Source organism: Canis lupus, chromosome 30 (assembly GCF_048164855.1).
Source record: "Canis lupus baileyi chromosome 30, mCanLup2.hap1, whole genome shotgun sequence".
Taxonomy (NCBI): Eukaryota; Metazoa; Chordata; class Mammalia; order Carnivora; family Canidae; genus Canis; species Canis lupus.
The window spans coordinates 15,292,079-15,315,288 of NC_132867.1; the positions used below are offsets into that span (position 1 = coordinate 15,292,079).

At 39.0% G+C, this 23,210-nt stretch overlaps 2 protein-coding genes across 8 annotated transcripts in view; one reads left to right on the forward strand and one right to left on the reverse strand.

Moving 5' to 3' along the window:
* Positions 1–12,538, reverse strand: part of LIPI (lipase I) — a 130,354-nt gene extending 117,816 nt beyond the window's left edge. For all 3 annotated transcript variants that reach the window (XR_012021185.1, XM_072806558.1, XM_072806559.1), the window contains exon 1: positions 12,313–12,538. The gene's annotated coding sequence lies outside the window, so the exon portion shown is untranslated. The remainder of the gene's footprint in view (positions 1–12,312) is intronic.
* Positions 12,060–23,210, forward strand: part of LOC140621471 (multidrug resistance-associated protein 1-like) — an 86,953-nt gene continuing 75,802 nt past the window's right edge. For all 5 annotated transcript variants that reach the window (XM_072806552.1, XM_072806553.1, XM_072806557.1 and 2 more), the window contains exons 1-2: positions 12,060–12,216; positions 17,275–17,336. In XM_072806552.1, the coding sequence (XP_072662653.1) occupies positions 12,145–12,216; positions 17,275–17,336 (134 nt within the window). In that variant the 5' untranslated portion in view covers positions 12,060–12,144. The remainder of the gene's footprint in view (positions 12,217–17,274; positions 17,337–23,210) is intronic.

Here is a 23,210-nt window from a genome sequence, read left to right on the forward strand (position 1 = left end):
TGTTAAAACTGCTTCTGGTCAATTCTTAGTTTATAAACGATATGAGTCTTTTCAAGTTATTTATTTTCTCAAAAATTCATGAACTGGGTTGTGTGGACTTAGTTTGTAAGTGTAAATAGTATACCAATTGACAAAATAAATGCACTCTAAATATTACCTATTATTAAGTTTGGAGCTTAAAGCCTGCTCTGTTCTAGCATCTTACCTGAGCTTGATCAAAAATGTTCAATTCTATTGTAATAGATTTGTATCACACATTATGTACAGAATATACAGAAAGAAATATGTACAGATGTATAATGTGGCTCAATAAATGTTCATTTGGAAAAGATAAATGTGGACTTTGTTCCACATATGTCTCTTTGGAAACCAAATACTTATTCAGGCAACGATGGGGAAAGATAGAGAATAAAGAATACAGTTCTGGGGGTACCTGGGTGGCTCAGTTGGTTAAGCACCTGCCTTGGGCTCACGTCATGATCCTGGGGGCCTGGAATTCAGCCCCATGTTGGGATCCCTGCTCAGCGGGGAGCCTGCTCCTCCCTCTCCCTTTGCCCCCTTCACCCTTACTTGTGCTCTCATTTTCTTTCAAATAAATAAAATCTTCTTTTTTTGTCGCATAAACATTCCTTTTATTATCATATTTGAGTTTATGTAGCAATACAGTCCTAAATAATAATCCTATATTTTAGTAGTGATGATTGTGAAGTATTGGCATCGTGCTTCATTATATTAAAGAAATATCCATGCCAACTATCTAAACATGACATGGTTTTTGACTTGAGCAGCAAGTTGGCCGTAAGAAAGGAAATTCATAGTACTTCTATGTTAACTAAATGCCATATCTACTTAAATTGTCTAATATGCTACTGTAATCTACTTATGAAAACAGTAGTTTGCTTAGACAAATAGTCTATAAAATAGCAACTGTTTTTTTTTAAATTTTTTTTTATTGGAGTTCACTTTGCCAACATATAGCATAACACCAGTGCTCATCCCATCAAGTGCCCCCCCTCAATGCTCATCACCCAGTCACCCCAACCCCCCGCCCACCTTCCCTTCCACTACCCCTTGTTCATTTCCCAGAGTTAGGTGTTTCTCATGTTTTGTCACCCTCACTGATATTTTCACTCATTTTCTCTCCTTTCCCTTTATTCCCTTTCACTAATTTTTATATTCCCCAAATAAATGAGACCATATGTTTGTCCTTCTCAGATTGACTTATTTCACTCAGCATAATACACTCCAGGTCCCTCCACGTAGAAGCAAATGGTGGGTGTTTGTCGTTTCTAATGGCTGAGTAATATTCCATTGTATACACAGACCACATCTTCTTCATCTACTCATCTTCTTTTTTTTTTTTTTAAGATTTTATTTATTTATTCATGACAGACACAGAGAGAGAGAGAGAGAGAGAGAGAGAGGCAGAGACACAGGCAGAGGGAGAAGCAGGCTCCATGCAGGGAGCCTGACATGGGACTCGATCCCTGGTTTCCAGGATCACACTCCAGGCTGAAGGCAGCACTAAACCGCTGGGCCACTGGGGCTGCCCACATCCACTCATCTTCGATGGACACCAAGGCTCCTTCCACAGTTTGGCTATTGTGGACATTGCTGCTATAAACATCGGGGTGCAGGTGTCCCGGTGTTTCACTGCACCTGTATCTTTGGGGTAAATCCCCAGCAGTGCAATTGCTGGGTCCTTGGGCAGATCTATTTTTAACTCTTTAAGGAACCTCCACACAGTTTTCCAGAGTGGCTGCACCAGTTCACATTCCCACCAACAGTGCAAGAGGGTTCCCCTTTCTCTGCATCCTCTCCAACATTTGTTGTTTCCTGTCTTGTTAATTTTCCCCATTCTCACTGGTGTGAGGTGGGATCTCATTGCGGTTTTGATTTGTATTTCCCTGATGGCAAGTGATGCGGAGCATTTTCTCATGTGCTTGTTGGTCAAATAAATAAAATCTTAAAAAAAAAAAAAAAGAATACAGTTCTGTTGCAGGTTTAGCAATACCTAGTTATGAATAGATTATATGTTTTCAAATAATTTGCATCATAAAAAGCATGAAAAAACCACAACGAAAAGGTGTTTTGGTTTCTGCCTACAGTATTTCTGTACCTGAAATTGTCTCCTGCTATTCTTGTAACTGACTATAGTTTATTATGTTCTAACCTGTGAGCCTTCTGTGACTAATTTGGAAGGTGATCCATATCTTGATTCATTGTTCTCTAATAGTGCATCTTGTTCATTTTCTTTACAGCACCATACATTTTGTAGTTACTTATTTATTTGGTGTACTTGTTTCTACTTGGTCTTTCCCACTAGTGTATATAACCCAGTGAGGACAAGGACAATTCACTACATTCCCAGCACCTGCCAGAATGTCACACATGGATGGTAGTCACTTAATGCTTGTTAAATACATTAGATAAAGCAGTGAAGATGTGAACAAATTCTCTGGAAAATATTTGGAAATTTATTTTTGCTAAATGATGTGTATATATGACTTTGAGGGGTCAAACAAAAATGATCACAAATAAATTACCAGAAAATGAGCAGACTGACTGGGATGCCTGGGTGGCTCAGTGTCTGCCTTCGGCTCAGGGTTGTGATCCTGGAGTCCTGGGATCCAGCCCCACATTGGGCTCCCTTCAGGGAGCCTGCTTCTCCCTTTGTCTGTGTCTCCGCCTCTCTGTGTGTGTCTCTCATGAATTTAAAAAAAAAAAAAAAAAAAAAAAAGATGAGCAGACTAAGTAGCTTCACACATCTGCAAATCACTAGGGTTTTGTCTTGTTTTTGTTTTTTGGGTTTTTGTTTTTGTTTCTTTTGAGGATAAATGTAAGGGTACCATATTGGTATAGTGGAAAAACAAACACAAATAATCCTGGATTCAAGGAAATCTAATATTTTTCCCTGGATTTCTTTCTAACTATAATGGTGAGAAAGTCTCCTCCTCTGTGACGCGGTGGATTTAGAATAAATCCTTCAAAACTTGGGATCTTTTCTACTATTGCTTTGTTTTTAATTTGTCTGGTGTTGATTTTTTTTTTAAGATTGTATTTATTCATGAGAGACACAGAGACAGAAAGGCAGAGACACAGGCAGAGGGAGAAGCAGGCTCCACGCAGGGAGCCGGATGCGGACCTCGATCCCAGAACCCTGGGATCATGCCCTGAGTGGAAAGCAGGCGCTAACCCAGGCGTCCCTTTCTGGTGTTTTCTTTTACCTTTTATAATGCAGTCTAAAGCAGGGCAAGTTGCAGTTGCTTTTAATACATGGAATTAGAAAGTGATTTTGCTATTTTGGTGTCATTTGTGAAAATATGTAAAAGAAGCCTCATTTAAAACGGAGTCAGGAATCCCTGCAAGGGGCACTCTCATTCACTTTAACTCAGTGTAAGATGCGTACATCACGTACACCAACTGAAAGAAACTTATTTTATGTATCCTAATAAGGGGAAGGAAGACTTTCTCTATACCCATCAATAGCCCAGCCAAGGAGAAACTGCACACTCAGCCAATGAGAAGCCATCACCACCCCGAACTCAGCGGAACAGCCCCTCCCAGCTCCCTTCTTCCTTCTGGGAAAGCAAACCCTTCTCCTGAGTTCTCCAGACTTGCCTCCTGTCTGCCAAAGTTTGCCTGTTCCTAATTGCAATTCTTCTGCTGTTCTTGAATTAATTCACTTTCCTGGTAAAATAAGTGGCTTTTTGTTTTGTAAGGCCAACATGTTCTTCTAACTCCATTTTACTATTGACTGTCATTTTAGGAAGAATGAAGGGATCACAAGTTTGCAGTTTTCTCAATGCTGTCCGATTCTGAGGTCTGAGCTTCATAGAGAAAAACCTGTGCATATTTAATGGAAATAAACCAAGGCATTCTAACTTAAAAAATGTTTGATTCTCCCTGTCAAAATCAATACCTGCCCTTTTGCTGTGAAATGCTATTGTTGGGATAGATATGGAAATTCTGAAGAGATTTGGTGGTGCTTACTACTGGGAAAAAAAATAGTAGCCATATTCAATAAAGAATAAAGCTATCAACTCCAGATGAAAGACCTGCACGTGTATTACATGTATGTAAAAGAAAGCCAAGTTCACCTTTACCAGGCAGCAGTCTGTTGGCAGAGTCAGGTGGAAAGTTGTCCTGTTTGTCCCTCCAAGGGCATATTTGGAATTTCGATCTGGTGACTGATTGTGTAAATACCACTCACAAGGGTTCCTACTCTGAGATGCTTCCTTTTTTTTTTTTTTTTTTTTAATTGGAGTTCAACTTGCCAGTGCTCATCCCGCCAAGTGCCCCCCTCAGTGCCCATTACCCAGTCACCCCAACCCTTGGCCCACCTCCCCTTCTACTACCCCTTGTTCATTTCCCAGAGTTAGGTGTCTGAGATGCTTCCATCTTCAGTTCCCTATCACTTTCCTATCCCATCTGAATAGCCACAGTGACACAATCCCCAGCACTCTCAATTCTTGTGTCTTAATATTTTACAGGTTCTCTTTGTTGAATAAATCCAATTATTCCTATAAATACTCTTGTTTTCTCGGGACACCTGGGTGGCTCAGTGGTTGAGCATCTGTCTTCTGCTCAGGTCATGATCCCAGGGTCCTGGCATGGAGTCCCACATCGGGCTCCCTACAGGAAGCCTGCTTCTCCCTCTGCCTATGTCTCTGCCTCTCTCTGTGTGTCTCTCATGAATAAATACATAAAATCTTAAAAAAAAAATACTCTTGTTCTCCTGTTCATAAGCAAATCTGGAAAAACAGTCTCATAATTCTGCTCACTGGCTGTACTTTATATTTCTGGTTTCCAATCTCAGTTGGGCCCCAACCTTTAGACTTTTAGATATGGCTCTAAATGTAATATGATTGCTATATTTATGGAGTGCTTAGCCGCGTGCCAGGTTCTGTGCCTAACATTTTAGTCTAGTTTCTAATTCAGCTTCTGATATAGTACTTTTGGTGCCCTGTGAGGTAAAAATAAGGCTGAAAAATTGAGGCTAAGGAACAAGAAGCTAAGTGACTTGTCTAGTTTCACACAGCTAGCACATGCAAATGGAGATTCTACCTCAGGTCTCACACTCAAGCCCTGCTTTCAACCCAGCCCTCAACCATCTCCTTCTTTCATATGCTGACAAATCATTTGGAGGAAACTTGAGCTGTGGAGGTGCAAAGCTTGTGTTGAAGAATTACATTCCTATTTGAAACACAGCGGCCTAATGGTGAAACCTCTCTTATTGAACATTTACTTTTGTCTACTTTAAAAACTAATGCATGTTTGCTATAGAGAATTTTGAAAATACATATGTAGAGGGAAGAAAAATCTTTCATGATCTCACTAGCCCCCAGGGGGGACACTGATAACATCTGATTATTTACAAACAGTAAATAATTTAACATTTTATTTTTTAAAAGATTGTGTTTATCTATTTGACAGAGAGACAGAGAGCACAGAAGCAGGAGAAGCAGCAGAGGGAGAGGGAGAAGCAGGCTCCCTGCCAAGCAAGGAACTCCATATGGGACTCCATCCCAGGATCCTAGCATCATGACCTGAGCTGAAGGCAGACATTAAATAAACTGAGCCACCCAGGTGTCCTAATTTGACATTTTAAATTTATAATAATTTAATTAATTACATATATTTTATAGTTGATGTCATATATAAAAACTATATTCTTGAAAAATTATATAATTACATTGTTAACGTGTTCAGATATTTTTATCATAAATATCATTTTTATCATGACATAACATTGCATAGTGTATATGTATGTATAATTAACTGAAAGGTAGTCCCATTGTTATAATTTACTTTCTCTTTGTTCCAAATACATAAATAGTAACCCAGTGAAAACATTTATCAGTTAATTATTTGACTTCATTTCATTACTGTTTATTCTCTTGGGATGGAAATGAATCAATGAAATAACAGTGAATTCTGTTTACTTACTAGATGATTGAAATGTGTAAGTTTAAAATTAAATTTTTTTATTTTGTTTTTTAAAGATCTTATTTACTTATTCATGAGAGAGACAGAGTGTGAGAGAGAGAGGCAGAGACACAGGCAGAGGGAGAAGCAGGCTCCATGCAGGGAGCCTGATGTAGGACTCGATCCTGGGTCTCTAGGATCACACCCTGAGCTGAAGGCGGTGCTAAATTGCTGAGCCATCTGGGCTGCCCTAAAATTAAATTTTAAATTTATGTTTAGTGCACCTGGGTAGCTCGGTGGTTGAGCCTCTCCCTTTGGCTAGGGTTGTGATCCCAGAGGTCATGGGATCCAGTCCCACATCAGGCTCCCTGTAAGGAGCCTGCTTCTTCCTCTGTCTGTGTCTCTGACTCTCTCTTTGTGTCTCTCATAAATAAATCAATAAAAATTAAAAAAAATTACGTTTAAATTTAATGTGCACCCTCTTCAGAACTTTCCTGGATGGTAGTCTTGTTATGCACCTGGACAAATAACTAGTCTTAGCGCCTAGTCTTTTTTCACTCTGTTAATATTTGACTCGAAAAGTAATCTAGTAAAACTGCTGGTTCCTTAGAACAAATGCAGCAAAGCCAAGTACAAATAGGCATCACACTCTTTACCATCGTACATTCACAGGGTGTTAAAATGTGTGTGTGTGTGTACAAATATTAAATCTTGACCCTTGAGTATGTATTTCTAATATTTTGTGTGAAGAAATTCTAAGTACACAAGGCACTTCTGTTGCATGACAAAATACAGTAGAGCTTTAAGAAAAACACTTATACAACAGTTTGAATTGAAGCTGAATTGGCCACTATCTCATGGAATACCATTTTTACATGAAAGAATGATTGAAGACAAACTACGGTTATTCAGACTTGGATATATGGCAGAATTTTCTCAAGAGTAAATGACGTGATTCTGTTATTTCAAGGGATACAACTGACGGTGTTTGTTGCCAGTGAAAATTTCAAGGTTTTTAGAGAAAGTTATATTTTTAGACTACCAGTATCCAGCACTGTGAGCTTGACAGTAATTCCCATTCTTTTTTTTTTTTTTAATATTTTATTTTTTTATTCATAGACACAGAGAGAGAGAGGCAGAGACACAGGCAGAGGGAGAAGCAGGCTCCACGCAGGGAGCCCGATGTGGGACTCGATCCCGGGTCTCCAGGATCACACCCCGGGCTGCAGGTGGCGTCAAACCGCTGCGCTACCCTGGCTGCCCAGTAATTCCCATTCTTAAAGAATTTTTTTGTTGAAATTGGTGATGAAACTTTTTTTTTATATTAAAGATTTGTGTCAACATTTGGAAGATACTCATAACTCAGGGAATCAATATAGTCCAAATAACTGATACATCATGTTATAAAATCATACAGTTATAAAAGACTCATTCAAAATGCAAGATAGATCAATGAATTTTAATGTAGCACAAAAGGTTTACTGATAGTGTTTCAGGTTCTACACTGCAACTAACTTTTAAGAAACGAGCAGAGTTTTGCTGTTATATTAAAGAAAAATACCCAGAACTACCTGAAAAGCAACAAATTAATCCACCTCTTTCAACTACATATAACTATGTGTGTGAAGCTAGATTTTCTTCATGTACTTCAATCAAAAGCATTTATTATAAGAAACTGGATGCAGAAGCAGGTATGGGAACAAGGTTAGACATTTTACCACCTTTTACCAAATCAGACATTAAAATCTAAAATAATGCCAGTATTCTCAGAAAAAAAGTGTTGTTCTTTAAATATAGCTGTTTTCCATAAATAATCTATCACTAATGAAAACACACAATGGGTTTATTATTTTTTAAAATAAATTAATAAATGAAAACTGTTAAAGTCTTTTTAATTTCTAATATAGTGAGTATCCATAGAGATACTTCATATAAACAAATGTTAGTTAAGTACTCATAATTTTGAATATGTAAAGGTTTCCTGACTCCAAAACATTTTAGCTAAATCTCTTGATTTAAGAGAAATCCATACGCCAATCCTTAGAGAGATATTCCTCATAGCACTGACCATGGGAGCAAGGAGTTGGACTTAGCCTACATACTGTTCACTAGGTGACTAGATAAGTAATAATCATCATAATAATTTATTCAATATATACCATGTGCTCTAGCTGTTCTAAGTGCTTTACTTACTAGATGATTGAAATCTGAAATCCTTACAACAAATCTATGAAGAAGGCATCACTATTACTTGCATTTTATAGATAGGAAAGTGAGCCCTGAGATGTTAAATGACTTGCTGTTAAATGGTGGAGCTGGACTTCAACCTGAAGTCTTACATCAGATTCTATGGGCTTAATCACATTCAAGTTTCTGTAAATTGTGGTATTTTCCTAGAACAAAACACCACGGAGAAGTCAGGAACAATAGGTGAGTACATGGCCTCACATGGGTAGATGCTCTACAAATAATAAGTCAAAAAATAAGGAAGGAAGGAAGGAAGGAAGGAAGGAAGGAAGGAAGGAAGGAAGGAAGGAAGGAAGGAAGGAAGGAAGGAATTGTATTGTAATGACTTCATAGGAAAATGCCATTTGCATACTTTTGTGTCATTCCAGATAAATAACTTATGGAAGATAATAAGTGGATTGGAAATCAAAGTAGTGTGAAAATAAAAAGAAAATTTAAAAAATGGTGCCTCGCAAAATGATGGTAGTATCATCATTGTATAGTATCAGTATATTATCATGACCTGAATAGTACATTGTTTTTTTTTTTTTTTAAATATCTTATTTTTTTAATTCATGAGAGACACAGGGAGACAGAGGCAGAGACACAGGCAGAGAGAAGCAGACTCCTTGCAGGGAGCCCGATGTGGGATCTGATCCCAGGACTCCAGGATCATGCCCTGAGTAGAAGGCAGGCGCCCAACTGCTGAGCTACCCAGGCATCCTGAATAGTACTGTTAATTCAACTTTTAATACCAAGGTTAACAAGAGCAATGGAAATCACATCTACTCCCACCCCCCCATAAAAGCCTAACCTACAGTTGCCTTCAAAACACTTTTCCCCTCTGTGTCATGGTGACAACCCCTTGCTCAACTATGGGAGACAGGCAGCTCTGTCTTTTGGTCTTAATCTAATCAGCCTTAGAGATTCTGACCCTGATGTCTGAAGCTCTCAACAAGAAAGGATGAGCTGAGTGCCTGCAGAACTTGTAAAGTAGAACAGAATCCCTGGAAGGACAAGAATCCTCTAAACCTAAAAAAAAAATGTATACTGTGACAAAACATGCTCCACCCATTACGAGATCCACAGGGCCTTTTATTCCACATCCCATGATTTTCTTTTTGCCGAGAAAGACATATTTATTTCACAGTTCAGCTAGTGTGAGAATTCAGTCATAGAATATAAACTTTGCAACAATGTTTTGTTTATGTCAAGGTCATTTTATTTTATACCTTCTGTCACCTAGGCAAATCTGAATATTACACTTTTTTTCATTTAAGGAATGAAAAATGGTCATTCTTTTCTTAAAAACCCTCATGCCTTCCATCTCATTAGCACAGTCTTCAAAACAGAGAAACTTAAAATGTAGTTCTGTGGGACTCCCAGAGATTTTTCCCCCAATTCCTTTGAGTGGAGACTTCATCATTCCAGTTCCCCCAACACACCTATTGCCTTCTTCTCTAGCCTTTACTAAATTAAATTACCTTGGGGATCTCTGTCTCCTCCCACTAACTAGTGAATTGTGTTATCTATACTGAGCTGAGTATGAGTAGAAATCTGTCCCTTTTCACTTGCTAGAACACCAGCCTTTTCTAGGGGGGCTGACTCCAAGAAGAGGAAGGAAAACAAATGTTGGATTTAAAGCCCGAGCTATTTTTAGGCCTCTTCTTCCTGACTTCCTCCTCTATGGCACAGGTTCAAAGTTCCTTCTTTCCTTGGATCTGAAAAGCAAGGACGAACTTGACAAGAAGATCTTGTATTTTCCACACGGCATCCACACCGTGAGCATTGCAAAAGTACAGATGGAGAAGGAGCCCCTCAGGCAGAAGCTGCTGAATATGAAATATCCCCATATTGCACTGGAGTTTGTGTAAAGTTCTGGAAGAAGTGAGACAAAGTTTCTAAGTCCTGAGCTGTGACCTCAATTCTTCACAGACACACTTTTTTTTTTTTTCCTGGTAAAGATTTTATTTGTTTATTCATGAGAGACACACAGAGAGTCAGAGACAGAGGCAGAGGGAGAAGCAGGCTCCCTGAGGGGAGCCTGATGCAGAACTCGATCCCAGGACCCTGGGATCACGCCCTGAGCCGAAGGCAGAGGCTCGCTCAGCCACTGAACCACCCAAGTGCCCCCACAGACACGCTTGTTTTAAAATAAAATCTACAACTTCCTTTTTGCATAGAGGCCAGACAAACATGGCTTAAAGAGCGGAAGAAAGCCAAATAAACTGTGTCCTAAACATCCCCTGGAACTTTAATCCTACAATGAATCATTTAGTCTAATCTTTATGCAGAAGTTGTCTGGTTCCTCACATCCTATGAGCCATTCTATGGCAAGCCCAAACTTCTCCCAGGTATCATCTTTGGGCATTTTTCTCCAGGAAACAGGCTTTCTTCAATCCTTAATCTCAATTCTTTCTATGCACCTCTAACATTAATTTCAAGAAGCAGAGAGAATCTTCCTTAGTCCTGAAACATTATTACCCACCCTTGTAAAATTATCACATTGCCTTATCTTTATTCCATTATTTAGAATTTCTTTTTTTTTTTTTTTTTGAAGATTTATTTATTTATTTATGATAGACACACACAGAGAGAGAGAGGCAGAGACACAGGCAATAGGGAGAAGCAGGCTCCATGCAGGGAGCCCGACATGGGACTCGATCCCGGGACTCCAGGATCGCGCCCCGGGCCAAAGGCAGGCACCAAACCGCTGAGCCACCCAGGGATCCCCCATTATTTATTTAGAATTTCTAAAATGACTTCTCCTTTTGGCCTGGAGGCTCAGGTGGTGGAGCATGCCACTCCTGATCTCAGGGGCAGGAAGTTCAAGCCCCATGTTCGGGGAGAGCCTACTTTAAAAAATAAAAAAATAAAAAGCAAAAAATCCCACTCCCTCTTCTTCTGCTTCTGGTTCTAAGTAAATTGAAACAAAATATTTCCTCAGACCAATGACACATCTCAGGGATCAGCAGATCTTCCTCAAAGTATTGCATGCTTTCAGGCCTTGTTTACGTAAGGCTCATGGCTTGGCACTAGCTACCACAGCTCTAAGAGCCATCCTCCCTATTCATATTCCCTTTAAATGCCCTGTGTCTGGTTTAGCCCTTTGCGAATTCTAGTTACAATGAAGTTTTTTCATTTATTATGTTGCTTTATAATTAATTTGAAGAGTAAAATTTAGATTCCACACACGGTTACGGTTTTCTAGAGTTAAGGGAATTATTTCCTTTGTTTCTAATTTTAAAGTCATTGCAATAAAATTCGCTCCCTAAAGTCCTACTGACACCTGTTGTCCTTAGCAGTTTTTCCGCTCGGGACAGCTGTAATATTGTGTTTGCTAACATGTCATCCCGGGGAGAAATGAGCTTTGTGCTATCCTGAAGACACAGATTTCTTTCTTCCTTTCTTTCCTTTCTTTCTTTTCTTTCTTTTCTCTCTCTCTCTCTCTCTTTCTTTCACAGAGCAATCCTGCAAATTGGAGAGTGGAGAACTACTGAGGGGAGCGCAAACTACCCGAGAGGCAGAGATCAGCGGACTCTGCAGAAGGTCCCGCCTCTCTGCTCCTGTGGCAGCTCCCCCCCCTCCTCCCCTCTTCTTCTCCTCCCCCTCCTCCCCTTCCTCACCTCTCCCTCCTCCCCCTCCTTTTTCTCACCCCCTCCTCCCCTCCTCCTCCCCTCCTCCTCCCCCTCCTCCCTCCTCTTCCTCCCCCTCCTCCCCTTCCTCACCTCTCCCTCCTCCCCCTCCTCTTTCTCAGCCTCCCTCCCCTTCCTCACCTCTTCCTCCCCCCTCCTCCCCCCTCCTCCACCCCCTTCCCCCCCCCCCCGCCCGCCCGGGGCGCGCTCCCGGTTAGGGCCGGCCCAGCTCGGGGCAGGGCTGCAGCCCACGAGGTCTGGCTGGGTGCGCGCGTCCCCCCACCGTCTGGGCGCCCGAGGCAGAGAGGCCAGCGCCTGGGGACGCCCCCGACCCCGTGGCCGGCGCCCGCGGACCATGCCTTCCAGCCCGCGGAGCTGGGGCGCCCGCGGCGACTACGAGCGGGTCCCCGGGGGGCGTGAGGCGCAGGTAACGCCCCTTGGTCCTGGGGGCGGGGGGGGGGGGGGCGCCTGCTCGGACCCCGACCCGGCCGGAGCCTTAGGGCCCCGCATTAGTCGTACTCACGCCCAGAGGCGGACACGCGCAGTCCTGAGAGGTGCCCCCGGGCTCGCGGGGACGTGGACTCTGGACCTCAGGGGCGCAGGCAGCGCGGCTGCTGGGCAGGGAAGGACGCGTGTTTCCTGAAGGGATGAGTAACTGCCCCGGCTCGGAAACACGCATTTGAGACAAGAATGGATGGAGCTGGCTTCGCTGAAGGAGGAGAGGCGGGGATGGAGGTGCGCCGGCGGGGGGGGGGCGGGGGGCGGGGGGCGGGGGCTGCGCACCCTTCCCTGCCTGGCCTCGCTGCGCTGCGCCCGCGCCCCCCGCCCGCGCCCCGCCCCGCCCCGCCCCGGGCCAGGCTCCGCACAAGTTCCACTGGTTTTACTTTTCTCCACCACACAGGACAAAGCCTCACAAGCGCCCCTAAGAGAAGCAGTTCCGTGATTCTAAAAAGGAAAAACAAAATTCAGATTCAGGGGATCTTCTTCTAATCCTGAGTTTTGTTAGTGATTCCAAGTGTCAGATCAATATGACAGCATTCTTCTGATTGCACAGGAAATGGAACTATAGATGTTTTTAAAAGCAAAGCAAATTATATGAAGTCTGTAAAATATAGAGGTTGAATAAATCCCTTGAAAATGCGAAAGAGCTCCACCAGGATAATACAGTGTTTTTTCTTTTTAATTTGTTTTTGTTTTTAGTTTTTTGTTTGTTTTTTGTTTGTTTGTTTGTTTTTTTTTTACTTTTCTTTTCTTTTTTACTTTAATGGCAGGCTTAAGCAGGAAAACAGGTTTAACATCATTGGTGCAACTACAGAGGTGGCAAAAGCAGTGAATCACAAACTTGTAGGGTGGGAAATGGTAAAACTCAAATAATTGACTCAGAATTGCACTCAGTTCTTCCTGCAGGATTCCAACGACATTTATGTCTTTGACTATTATTCAACCTGGGTAGCTTTATGGGCCAGGAATTCATTTAGAAAACACTACTTGTAGTTGCATTTTTTGTTGTTGTTACTTCTATGATGCCAAATTAAAAAAAAAAAAGTTGATGGCTTCAAAGTAGATTGAAAACCTTATATGATTACATTTCATTGCTGAGGCTTTGTATTTTGACATAATAGATCTCAGACATAAATCTCACCTACTTATAAGCTAAGAAAGTGACTTTCTCATAGTTTGTAGGGCCTTCATGGTGACCTAGGAATAGAATGCTTAAAATTATTTTCTTACTGTGATTAGTGGCCATTCATTCATTTCTCCAGAACATGTTTATTATGAGCTGGGCCCTGGGCTAAAACTGAAAATATAAAGATAAATCAAATATAGTTTTCTGTCTTCCAGACTAAGTTAAGCAAGAGAGAAGCACCTCTCAACAAATGATTTGATAGGAAAGAACGAGGGTAAATTCAGTGAAGACAGTTCTGAAGAGCCCCTTAAATCCTCCCTAAGGAATATGTTGAGATTGCTATGGTAACCCAGAACAGGAATATAAGCCTTAAAGGCTGGGATGGGAAAAAAGGAATTACCAAAGGCAATAAATCTTAAATAGGATTGAAGTACAAGAGAGAATTAGCCAGAAGTGAAGTAGAAGGATGCGGGCAGGAGGAAAGTTCTCTCTAAGTGGCAGCAAGCAGCCTGTGACAGGTAGAATTGAGAGTGTGGGTTTGACTGGAAGACAGAATGGACTAACTGGATTAGATCCAGTCTCTTAAACTTCTTGAGTTTCTTAAACTCTGGGCCTTAGTTTCATCTACTGTAAATGAGGTTGACAAGAATGGTTTCACCACAAAGACATGAGATTATATATGTGTTTTCTTTTTTTAATTTTTAAAATTTATTTGTGAGAGAGAGAGAGTGAGCCAGCATGAGCAGGAGAAGCAGAAGGAGAAGCAGGCTTCCTGCTAGGCAGGGTGCCGGAGGGGGTGCTCAATTCCAGAACCCAGAGATCATGATCTGAGCTGAAGACTGATCCTTGACTGACTAAGCCACCCAGTTGCCCCACAAAGACGTGTTGTATTTAATGAGATAATATAGTTTGTATATATAATCTGGCACATAAGTGATTAAGAAACATACTTTTTAAAAAAGATTTTATTTACTCATTTGACATAGAGAGAGATAGAAAGAACACACAAGCAGGAGGAGCAGGGGTAGGCAGAGGGAGAAGGGGAAAACAGGCTCCCTGCCAAACAAGGAGCTGGATGTGGGACTTGATTCCGGGACCCCGTGATCATGACCTGAGCCAAAGGCAGCTGCTTAACTGACTGAGCCATCGGGTAACCCAAGAAACTTAAATTCTGTTTGGTCTCTGGATGTTTTCCCTTCTCCCTGAGGCTGTCCTTCCACTTTCTCTTAACTGCCTCCACCAATCCCAGAACCCTCTTCCAGTACCCACAAAGGAAGCTCCTGAAGTTAGGGGTTATGAGATACTGTGTAGCAGTCCCCCAAACCATATCCTTGTGGGACTACATCTCAAGGTTGAACCCAAGAAAGATTGAAAGTAGCACACTTCACACTAGTCCTGGACCCTGGCTATGCTGTGGTCTCATGGTCTAAATATTTCCTGCTCCTCCATCATAATACAGAAATAACAAGACCACCATTCAAATGAAAATTGCCCTTAAATCAGCAATGTTAAGGTATGTTTATGGAATGCCTGTTATACATGCAATAGTAGTTAAGCACAATAGATAAGAAAATAGCTTAGGAAACGAAGGCTTGGGGCGACAAGAGAAATGAGAAACATTTGGGGTCAGTTAGGTCTGCGGACTAGAAGTGCTACCTGAGTGAGAATAAGTGAGTTAGAAGGACTGAGAATATTTAATGGAGAAGAGGAGAGTAAACTAGAACACTGAAAGTTACTTTTTAGAATGTCATGTCCTGATTTTCTACATAGATGTTACTTTGTAACAATATATTAGTAATGAACTCAGGGAGACCCATGCTATGAATTCAGTATTCATTGAAAAGTCATTTATACATACTTGTTGCTTGATAAGGCATATTACCTTCACCAGATATTTACCTGTCTACTGTAATTTTTTCCAGGAGGTAACTATATTTGGAATTTACTGTGATAAATTCAGCCTGGCCCACATCTAAGGAGGCTAATTACCAGAGGACTCAAAGGGCCTCATATGAGATGCTTTCACATGGAAAACGAGCCAAGGGGGAATGTTAAATCAAATCCTGAGTTTTTGGCCTAAAATAACCTTCGGTAATAGCTTTGCTAGATGTAGGTGCTGAAAACAACCACCTTTTTTTTTTTTTTTTTACTTAGCTCATGATTGTCTGGATCAGTTGGATCATGACCTGATTTGGGTCAGGTTGGCTGATTTTTGCTGAACTCTTTTAGGCACTTTGGCCAACCAGAAAGTTATCTAGTGACAGGATAGTATAGGATTAATTTACTCATGTTTGACACTTCCCAAGGTAGGACGACAGACTGTCAGATGAGCACCTCAGTTCTCTTCTATAAGATCTCTCATCCTCTAGCAGCTAGTTTGGGATCAGACACATGGTGCATTCAGGGTTTCTAGCACAGAAAGCCTCTTGAGGCTTAGAATTGGAGTTCTCTTAGTGTCACTCTCATGGCATTCTTATGATCACAACGAGAAATGATGCCAGCCCAGATTTAAGGCGTGGAAAATAGAGTTTACCTCTTGATGGGAAAAGCTGCTAAGAATTTTTAGCCATTTGTAGTTGGCCACAAAAACAAGATGTATTTTGGATGTGAATAAGATCTTTTCTTTGGTGGTAAATTATCAAGTTGGCAACTCCCCGTGAAATAGAATGTGACTTGTGGGTTAAATCAAAAATTTTCAGAACATTTTCCACAATATGTGCACTTATTTTCCAAATAATATATTTGGCAATAATAGTGATAGTGATATTATAGATCACATGTGTATGTAAGTGGTTGTTTTGGGCTACAGTGTGATGACTGTTTTACATTTATCATTGCATTTACTTTTTGCAAAGATAATATAAGGATAGATAGCAATTGAGTAAATGATTTATAGTATATCATTTGCTGTGACTCAGAGAACAGATTTGGAATGAATAATGTTTTCCCCTCTATACTCAGGACATTTTTCTGGAAAGGATGGAATTTTGTTGCACTCATTCCTTAAAGGATAAGAATTTTAAAAAATGTAGTAGTAAACACTTACATACCTGTTGTGTATGAAATCAGGCCTGGATTAGAGAGGATCAGTGTTAAAATTGTTAAATACAGGACAGTTTCTAATAATGAACTTTACTGTGGTGATCAGTTTTATTTTTTAAAATATAAACATAGGTGCTGACTCAAAATATAAAATGATTACTTTTGAGGCCTTCTTTTAAACCCTTCTTTTGGTTGAACTCACCAGGTCAATAGGAAGAATTTTATGATGATATTATAACCTCCCAAAATAATATGTTTCTGTGATAATTAAATGTTTTTTATCTATACTTTAATACAAACATATGTAATTAAATATACAGAAGTAAACCAAATGCCTATTATATTCTTATTTTTATATTTTTCAGAAAAAAGGACAAAATATCTTTAATTTAGTGATTAAAATGCTTTAAATTTAATTTATATATAGATGCTAAATTATGTATACATATGCATATACATACATATAAGCACAGTTATAGAAATTCAAGGGCGTGTGTGTGTATATATATATATATATATAGAGAGAGAGAGAGAGAGAGAAGTAATATTTCAGAAATGATTTTTCTTTCCTATGTGGTTTTCTGCTATGTAAACAGAGTCATAATGATAACTGTTGGGAGAAATCCTAAAATGCCTCTAGTCCAACCACTATTCTAATATCTTAATTTTATTCCTTAAGATTATGATATCAACATAGCCACAACTATTAGTAGATGAAATTGTTTCATATAGACTTTTCCAACATTAACAAAGATATTTCAAGTATAAAATAAAAGCATATTCTTCATATACTACTTGTTATGTTTTTCTTTTTAGAAATGCAATCCAGAGAAAAATGCTTCATTCTTCAGTAGGATGACATATTCCTGGTTTAGCAGGTAGGAATTGTACTAATCTGTAGCATACCACCTTGAGGAATAGTAGAAGGGAAATGATACCTAAATGTTATTCCTCTAATCTAAGAATGAATATTTTTATAAAATGACTATGTAAAGACTTTTTTGTTATATTATTTTATTACAGAGAAATCACAGATAATAACATAATAAGTAATTCCACAGATAAGATTGCTAATACTTCTGTCTGTCCCTTTATAGGATTTCTAACCCTGTTAGTACTATGGAAGGAGAAAAATTTGATTTTTTTAAAGATTCTATTTATTTGAGAAAGAGATAGAGAAAGAGAGAGCATGTGCACTCGCATGAGCAGCGGGAGGGGCAGAGGGAGAGGAATAGGTGGAAAATCTCAAGCCTACTCTGCTGACTGGGGATCCTGGGGAGGCTCTATCTGATGACTCTGAGCCAAAACCAAGAGTCGGGTTCTTAACTGACTGAGCCACCCAGGCACCCCAGAACTTTGAATTTCTTTTAACATCCAGTAAATATGTGCGTATTTTTCCCCAAGTCTTATGAGATAGGCATATACATTTAAGAAAGTTGAAAATTGAAGCTTAGGGAGAGGAATTAACTCGTACATTGAGGCCCAAGGAGGGGCATACCAACTTGGTGTTGGAAGTCAGTTTTTTTTTATATGTTTCATGCTTTTCTTTTAACTTTGATAGTCTACTTTTTACTAGGAATGTTCCTAGAAACACATGTATATATATACTACTGTTAAAACACACATTTTTGTAAGGCATATAATGAGAATAATTCATGTATAATGTATGATGAGGGCTTTAACACAAGATTAAATCATATTAAAAGAGAAGAATTTTTTCCAGTTTTATAAATTTAGAAGCTTTCTTTAGAAATGTATTTCTTTCCACTCAAAGCAGAAAGGTTATGATACATGAACTGAATTTATTATCTTTATGCCCCTTGTTCTATAGTTAGTAGAGACAAAATTGCCCAATATGATCTATAAATATGCTCTCAAGAGTAGATGAATGCTTAAAAAGAACAAGAAAAGGTTGGTTGTGTGCTGGATGCCCTGCATTATGCTAACCTTTAAAAATGCAGAGATAAATGTCCTACTTCCTATCTTCTAGGAATTCATAGATATAGAAAGATTAAAAAGTATACTATAAATTACCCTAAAAGGCAAAAGATGATATAAGCATGATAAACACTGTTTGAGGAATGACATCTAACCACTTTCACACAGAGAATGTTTTACAAGTAATTAATGCTTTAACCCAACATTTAACAATGTGTAACAGTAAGCCAAGAGGCATTCCAAGTTGAGCAAATACTGTATGCAAACCAGAGTGAACTGACCCCTCCCACACTGCAATGTGTTGATGTGGCAAGAGATCAAGCAGAGTGTAATGTGGTTTATGTTTGCACTTAGGAAAATCACCTTTAGAATTGTATGGATATGGTATGTACTAGGTGAGAATGGAGACAGAGGGAGTAGTTAGACAGTTCTTCAATTATGCTGGTAAATTTATGGTTATGGCCTGAACTAGGGTAATGATAAAGAAGATGAAGAAGGAAGAGATTCAAAAGCTAATGAATAGATTGAGTTAATTGGATAAGGAATTTGAAGAACTGGGAAAAATATTAATCAGTTTCTGGCTGAGATAACTGTCAGGTTCAGGTGTGGTGAAGACCTGTGTGTTCAGTTTGGAGAAACTTCAATTTGAGATGTTTGACTCATCCCCATAAAAAATATCGAATAGGTGTTGGATATATAGGCTTTTGATCTATGGATATAGATTTGGAAGTAATTGACTGTATGTCAATAGTTGATGCCGTGAGTCTGAATGAGATCATCCAGAAAGAGAGAGCCTATTGAACAGGATGAACAAATAGAACATTGAGAATCCTCAGTATTTAAATGGTGAAAGGAGGGGTAATCTACCAAAGAAGCTAAGGAAAGGCATTCAGAATGTAAGAGACAAACCAAGGAGAAAAGAGTGTGTTTGAAAGCTAAGGAAACTGCCAATAGTGCCAAATACTGAAAAGGGATAAATTAAAGAAAGAACTGAGTATTCTTCATTGAACTTGGCAATGGAAAGTTCATTGGTGATTTTTAAGAAAGTAGTTTAAGTAGAAAACTGATAAACTTAGTGAGCAAATAATTGGGTTGAATTATAAGACTTACAAGTTAACACAAACCTAGGAATCACTGAGAGGCTGCCAAAAATTTTACATCAATATGCTACATTAAGTTATACACCAGGAAAAAGAATGGTTAAATAGGAATTATGTAAATGTGGGCTATTTATACTCAGTGATTTTGATTTTTCAAACTTGTATATGTATAAATATATTTTCCAGCCCTGAGTTACATTTCATTCATGTGTTGAGAGTAAGAGTGGTGTCTATCCAGCTTTAAAAATTTCAAACTGTCATTTTTAAGTCACAGGATATCATAGAATTTAAATAATGCAAGTAAAATTAATTTTAAGTAAATGTACTTTTAAAACTTTATCAAACTAGAAACACTATATATGTTTATTTTAAATATTGCAAACACCAGTTTAGGAGGCCTAAAATATGAAACTGAAATTAAAATTAATAAGCAAGATAAGGCATAGAAAATTTTAAAATATAACAACTCAGTATCTTGAAGTCCATATCTTAGGTCAATCAAACAAACTAATAAGTTATAATTATTGAATATCACATTTATTTTCTGTTTAAATTTAAGATCTCAGAACTAGATAGGAAATATTTTTATAGTATGCTGTTATCTGGAACTGTCATTGGCATGAATCTAATTTGATTTCTTATCTAGTAATTAAACAATTGCAGCTAAAATATAGCTATTGTTTAAGAGAATGTCTCTTTGAAGACAGTGGCTAATTGTGTTCTCAGAACTGTTCTTTGAATTACAGAATAAAGTCAGAAATTATTTCCTAGGCCAAAGTTAAGCTCCCACAATTACATGAATAATTCAATTAAAATGTGCTCAGATGATACAAATAATTAGGGAATTACATGCTTATGAGCCTTAATTCCTAAGGCAGTAGCTGTCTAGATAGTTTTGATGATCAAATAATTATGAAGCCTTTATCAGCAAATATAATCTGTCATCAGTGTATAATAATCATTGTCATAGAATAATCCCCTTGACGTACATGGAAAAATCTAGGTAAAGTTTTTATAGGTCACAGTTGAATCACTTATTTTAACCAGGGGTACACTATTTAGTCTGTTCTCCCTTTTCCTCACATATTAATAAAACATAAATTACCTGACTTTGTCCTATATTACAATTTTTGGACAGACTGACTTTTTGTCTTTTCCCATAAGGCAATCACCCCTTTCCAGAAATGTTTTAAAAAGTGATTAACAGGAATGAAATTGGTAATGCAACTATATATCTATACTTTCCAAGTTTTCCAATATTACTTACCTACAGAATTTACATTTCATCTCATCTTCCTAGTGAATTGCTACTGGTTTGCTGCTCTTAACATCAGTTGGATGAGATATTTATTCACACTTGTTATTGTCAAATATACTCAAAATTCTCTTTAAGATAACACCATCTCAAACAGAGTGGAGGGTCACCTGGGTGGCTCAGTGGTTGAATGCCTGCCTTTGGCTCAGGTTGTGATCCTGGAATGGGCTCCCTGCAGGGGTCCTGCCTCTGCCTCTGCCTGTATCTCTGCCTCTCTCTCTGTCTCTCATGAATAAATAAATAAATAAATAAATAAATAAATAAATAAATAAATAAAATCTTAAAAAAACCCAAAAAAACAGAGTAGAATATTATACTTAATGGCATTGTCTGCCTTTGGTTAAGTTAGCAGTGGTTTATATCACATTTAAAAAACTGACCAGGAAAAAAAAAAAAAAAACAACAAAAAAAAACTGACGAGGGGATCCCTGGGTGGCGCAGCTGTTTGGCGCCTGCCTTTGGCCCAGGGCGCGGTCCTGGATATCCGGGATCGAATCCCACGTCAGGCTCCCAGTGCGTGAAGCCTGCTTCTTCCTCTGCCTGTGTCTCTGCCTCTCTCTTTCTCACTGTATGCCTATCATAAATAAATAAAAGTTAAAAAAAAAAATTAAAAAACTGACCAGTCTCTGGGATGCCTGGTATTTAACAGCCTGTAAAAATGAGAAATTAATACTGCTCTGCCTGCTTTAGAGAGTTGTAACGATCAAATTAATTTAACTGAATGACCTTGAAAAGAAATATCAGTCCAAAAAACCAAGATGCATCCTTAGGAATCAAGTCCACAAGTTTATGGGACCTGGTGCATGCTACATTCCCTTTACTGGAAGGTCCTGGTTTCTTCCCCAAAAGCCTCATCATTTGACTTAAAGAAGCGCTCTTTTCTCTTTTTCTGGATGCTTATGTGTGATGGAAAGACCAGCCAGGATGATGAGAGTATTTAAATTTGCAGCAGAGCAAAAGAGGAACACACACGTGGACAAAGGGAGCCACAGTAGTTAAAAGGCTGAGCCATGTACATGCATCACAATCAATTCAGTTTAAGTGTCACTTCTAGATGCTACATTATTTGGAGACTCAGCATGAAAGTCGAGGGTCACTTATCCCCGTGAACCAAAACCGCTGAGTTTTGCACAGTTCTAACTCAAAATGCTGAGGCAGTGAATGTTATTAAAAATGCTTTTTTGAAAATCAATGCAATCTTATTTTGAAAATGAATATTTATTTTGTGGAATGGAATAGAAAGACTTAGTATGACATAAAAGTAGTTTATTGCTTAATATGTTTTTGAAAGTGCACTGCAGGAAAACTTCCAGTGTATTTGAGCCAACAGAAACATGATTACTGAAGGTCCTTTCTTAGTACATTTAAACCTTTTTGTTAAATATGAATTGTAATATGTTATGTAAGTCTAATAAAAGTGAAATTGAATCCAGTGGAGACTCTGGTTGCCATAGAGTTTAAATCCATCTCAGGGTCAATCAATAGAGATTGTTCGGTAATAATGACAATGAAAGTAGTCCCAATTTGGAGTCATGCAATACTTTGTTATGTTCTCTTGGACTGATAATGTACTTTATAATGGAGAGAACAGAAACTATTGAGTCAGAAGGCCAGGGTTTAAATGTGGGTTTAATTTCTTACTGAACAAGTCATGTCACCAAGCTCATAGACCAAGCATATCTGAACGACATCACTTAGGAACATGTTTGACTTTTGCAGCCTTTGGGTAAATACCTAGTAGTGCAATTGCTGGGCCCTATTTTTAACTTTTTGAGGAACCTCCACCCTGTCTTCCAGAGTGGTTGCACCCGTCTGCATTCCCACCACCAAGTGTAAGAGGGTTCCCCTTTCTCCACTGCCTCGCTAAGTAAAGTAAGTCAGTCAGAGGATGATAAATGCCATATCACATGATTTCACTCATGTGGAAATTAAGAAACAAACACGTGAATATAGGGAAGGGAAAAAGAGAGAGAGAGAAGCAAACCAAAGAGGCTCTTAATCACAGAGAAGAAATTGAGAGTTGGTGGAGGGATGGGCTAACCGGGTGGTGGGTGTTAAGGAGGTCACTTGTTATGATGAGCACTGGGTCTTATATGTAAGTGATGAGTCACTAAATTATACTTCTGAACGAATTTTACACTGTATGTTAACTAACTAGAATTTAAACAAAAATTTGAAAAAACAAAACAAAACAAAACAAGGAACGTATCAAGCAACAGAATAGCCGAGTAATAATAGCTGAAAAAAAATAGGTATTTATTTTCTTGTTATTGGGCAGAACGCTGGGAATAAGCCGGTGACCTACGTTATAAAGGTCCCAGAGTTTTCCTGTCTTTCCACTTCCCGTCCTTATTAATTGGCTTTTCACCCATGGTGGCAAAGACGGCTCCTCTGTGTCG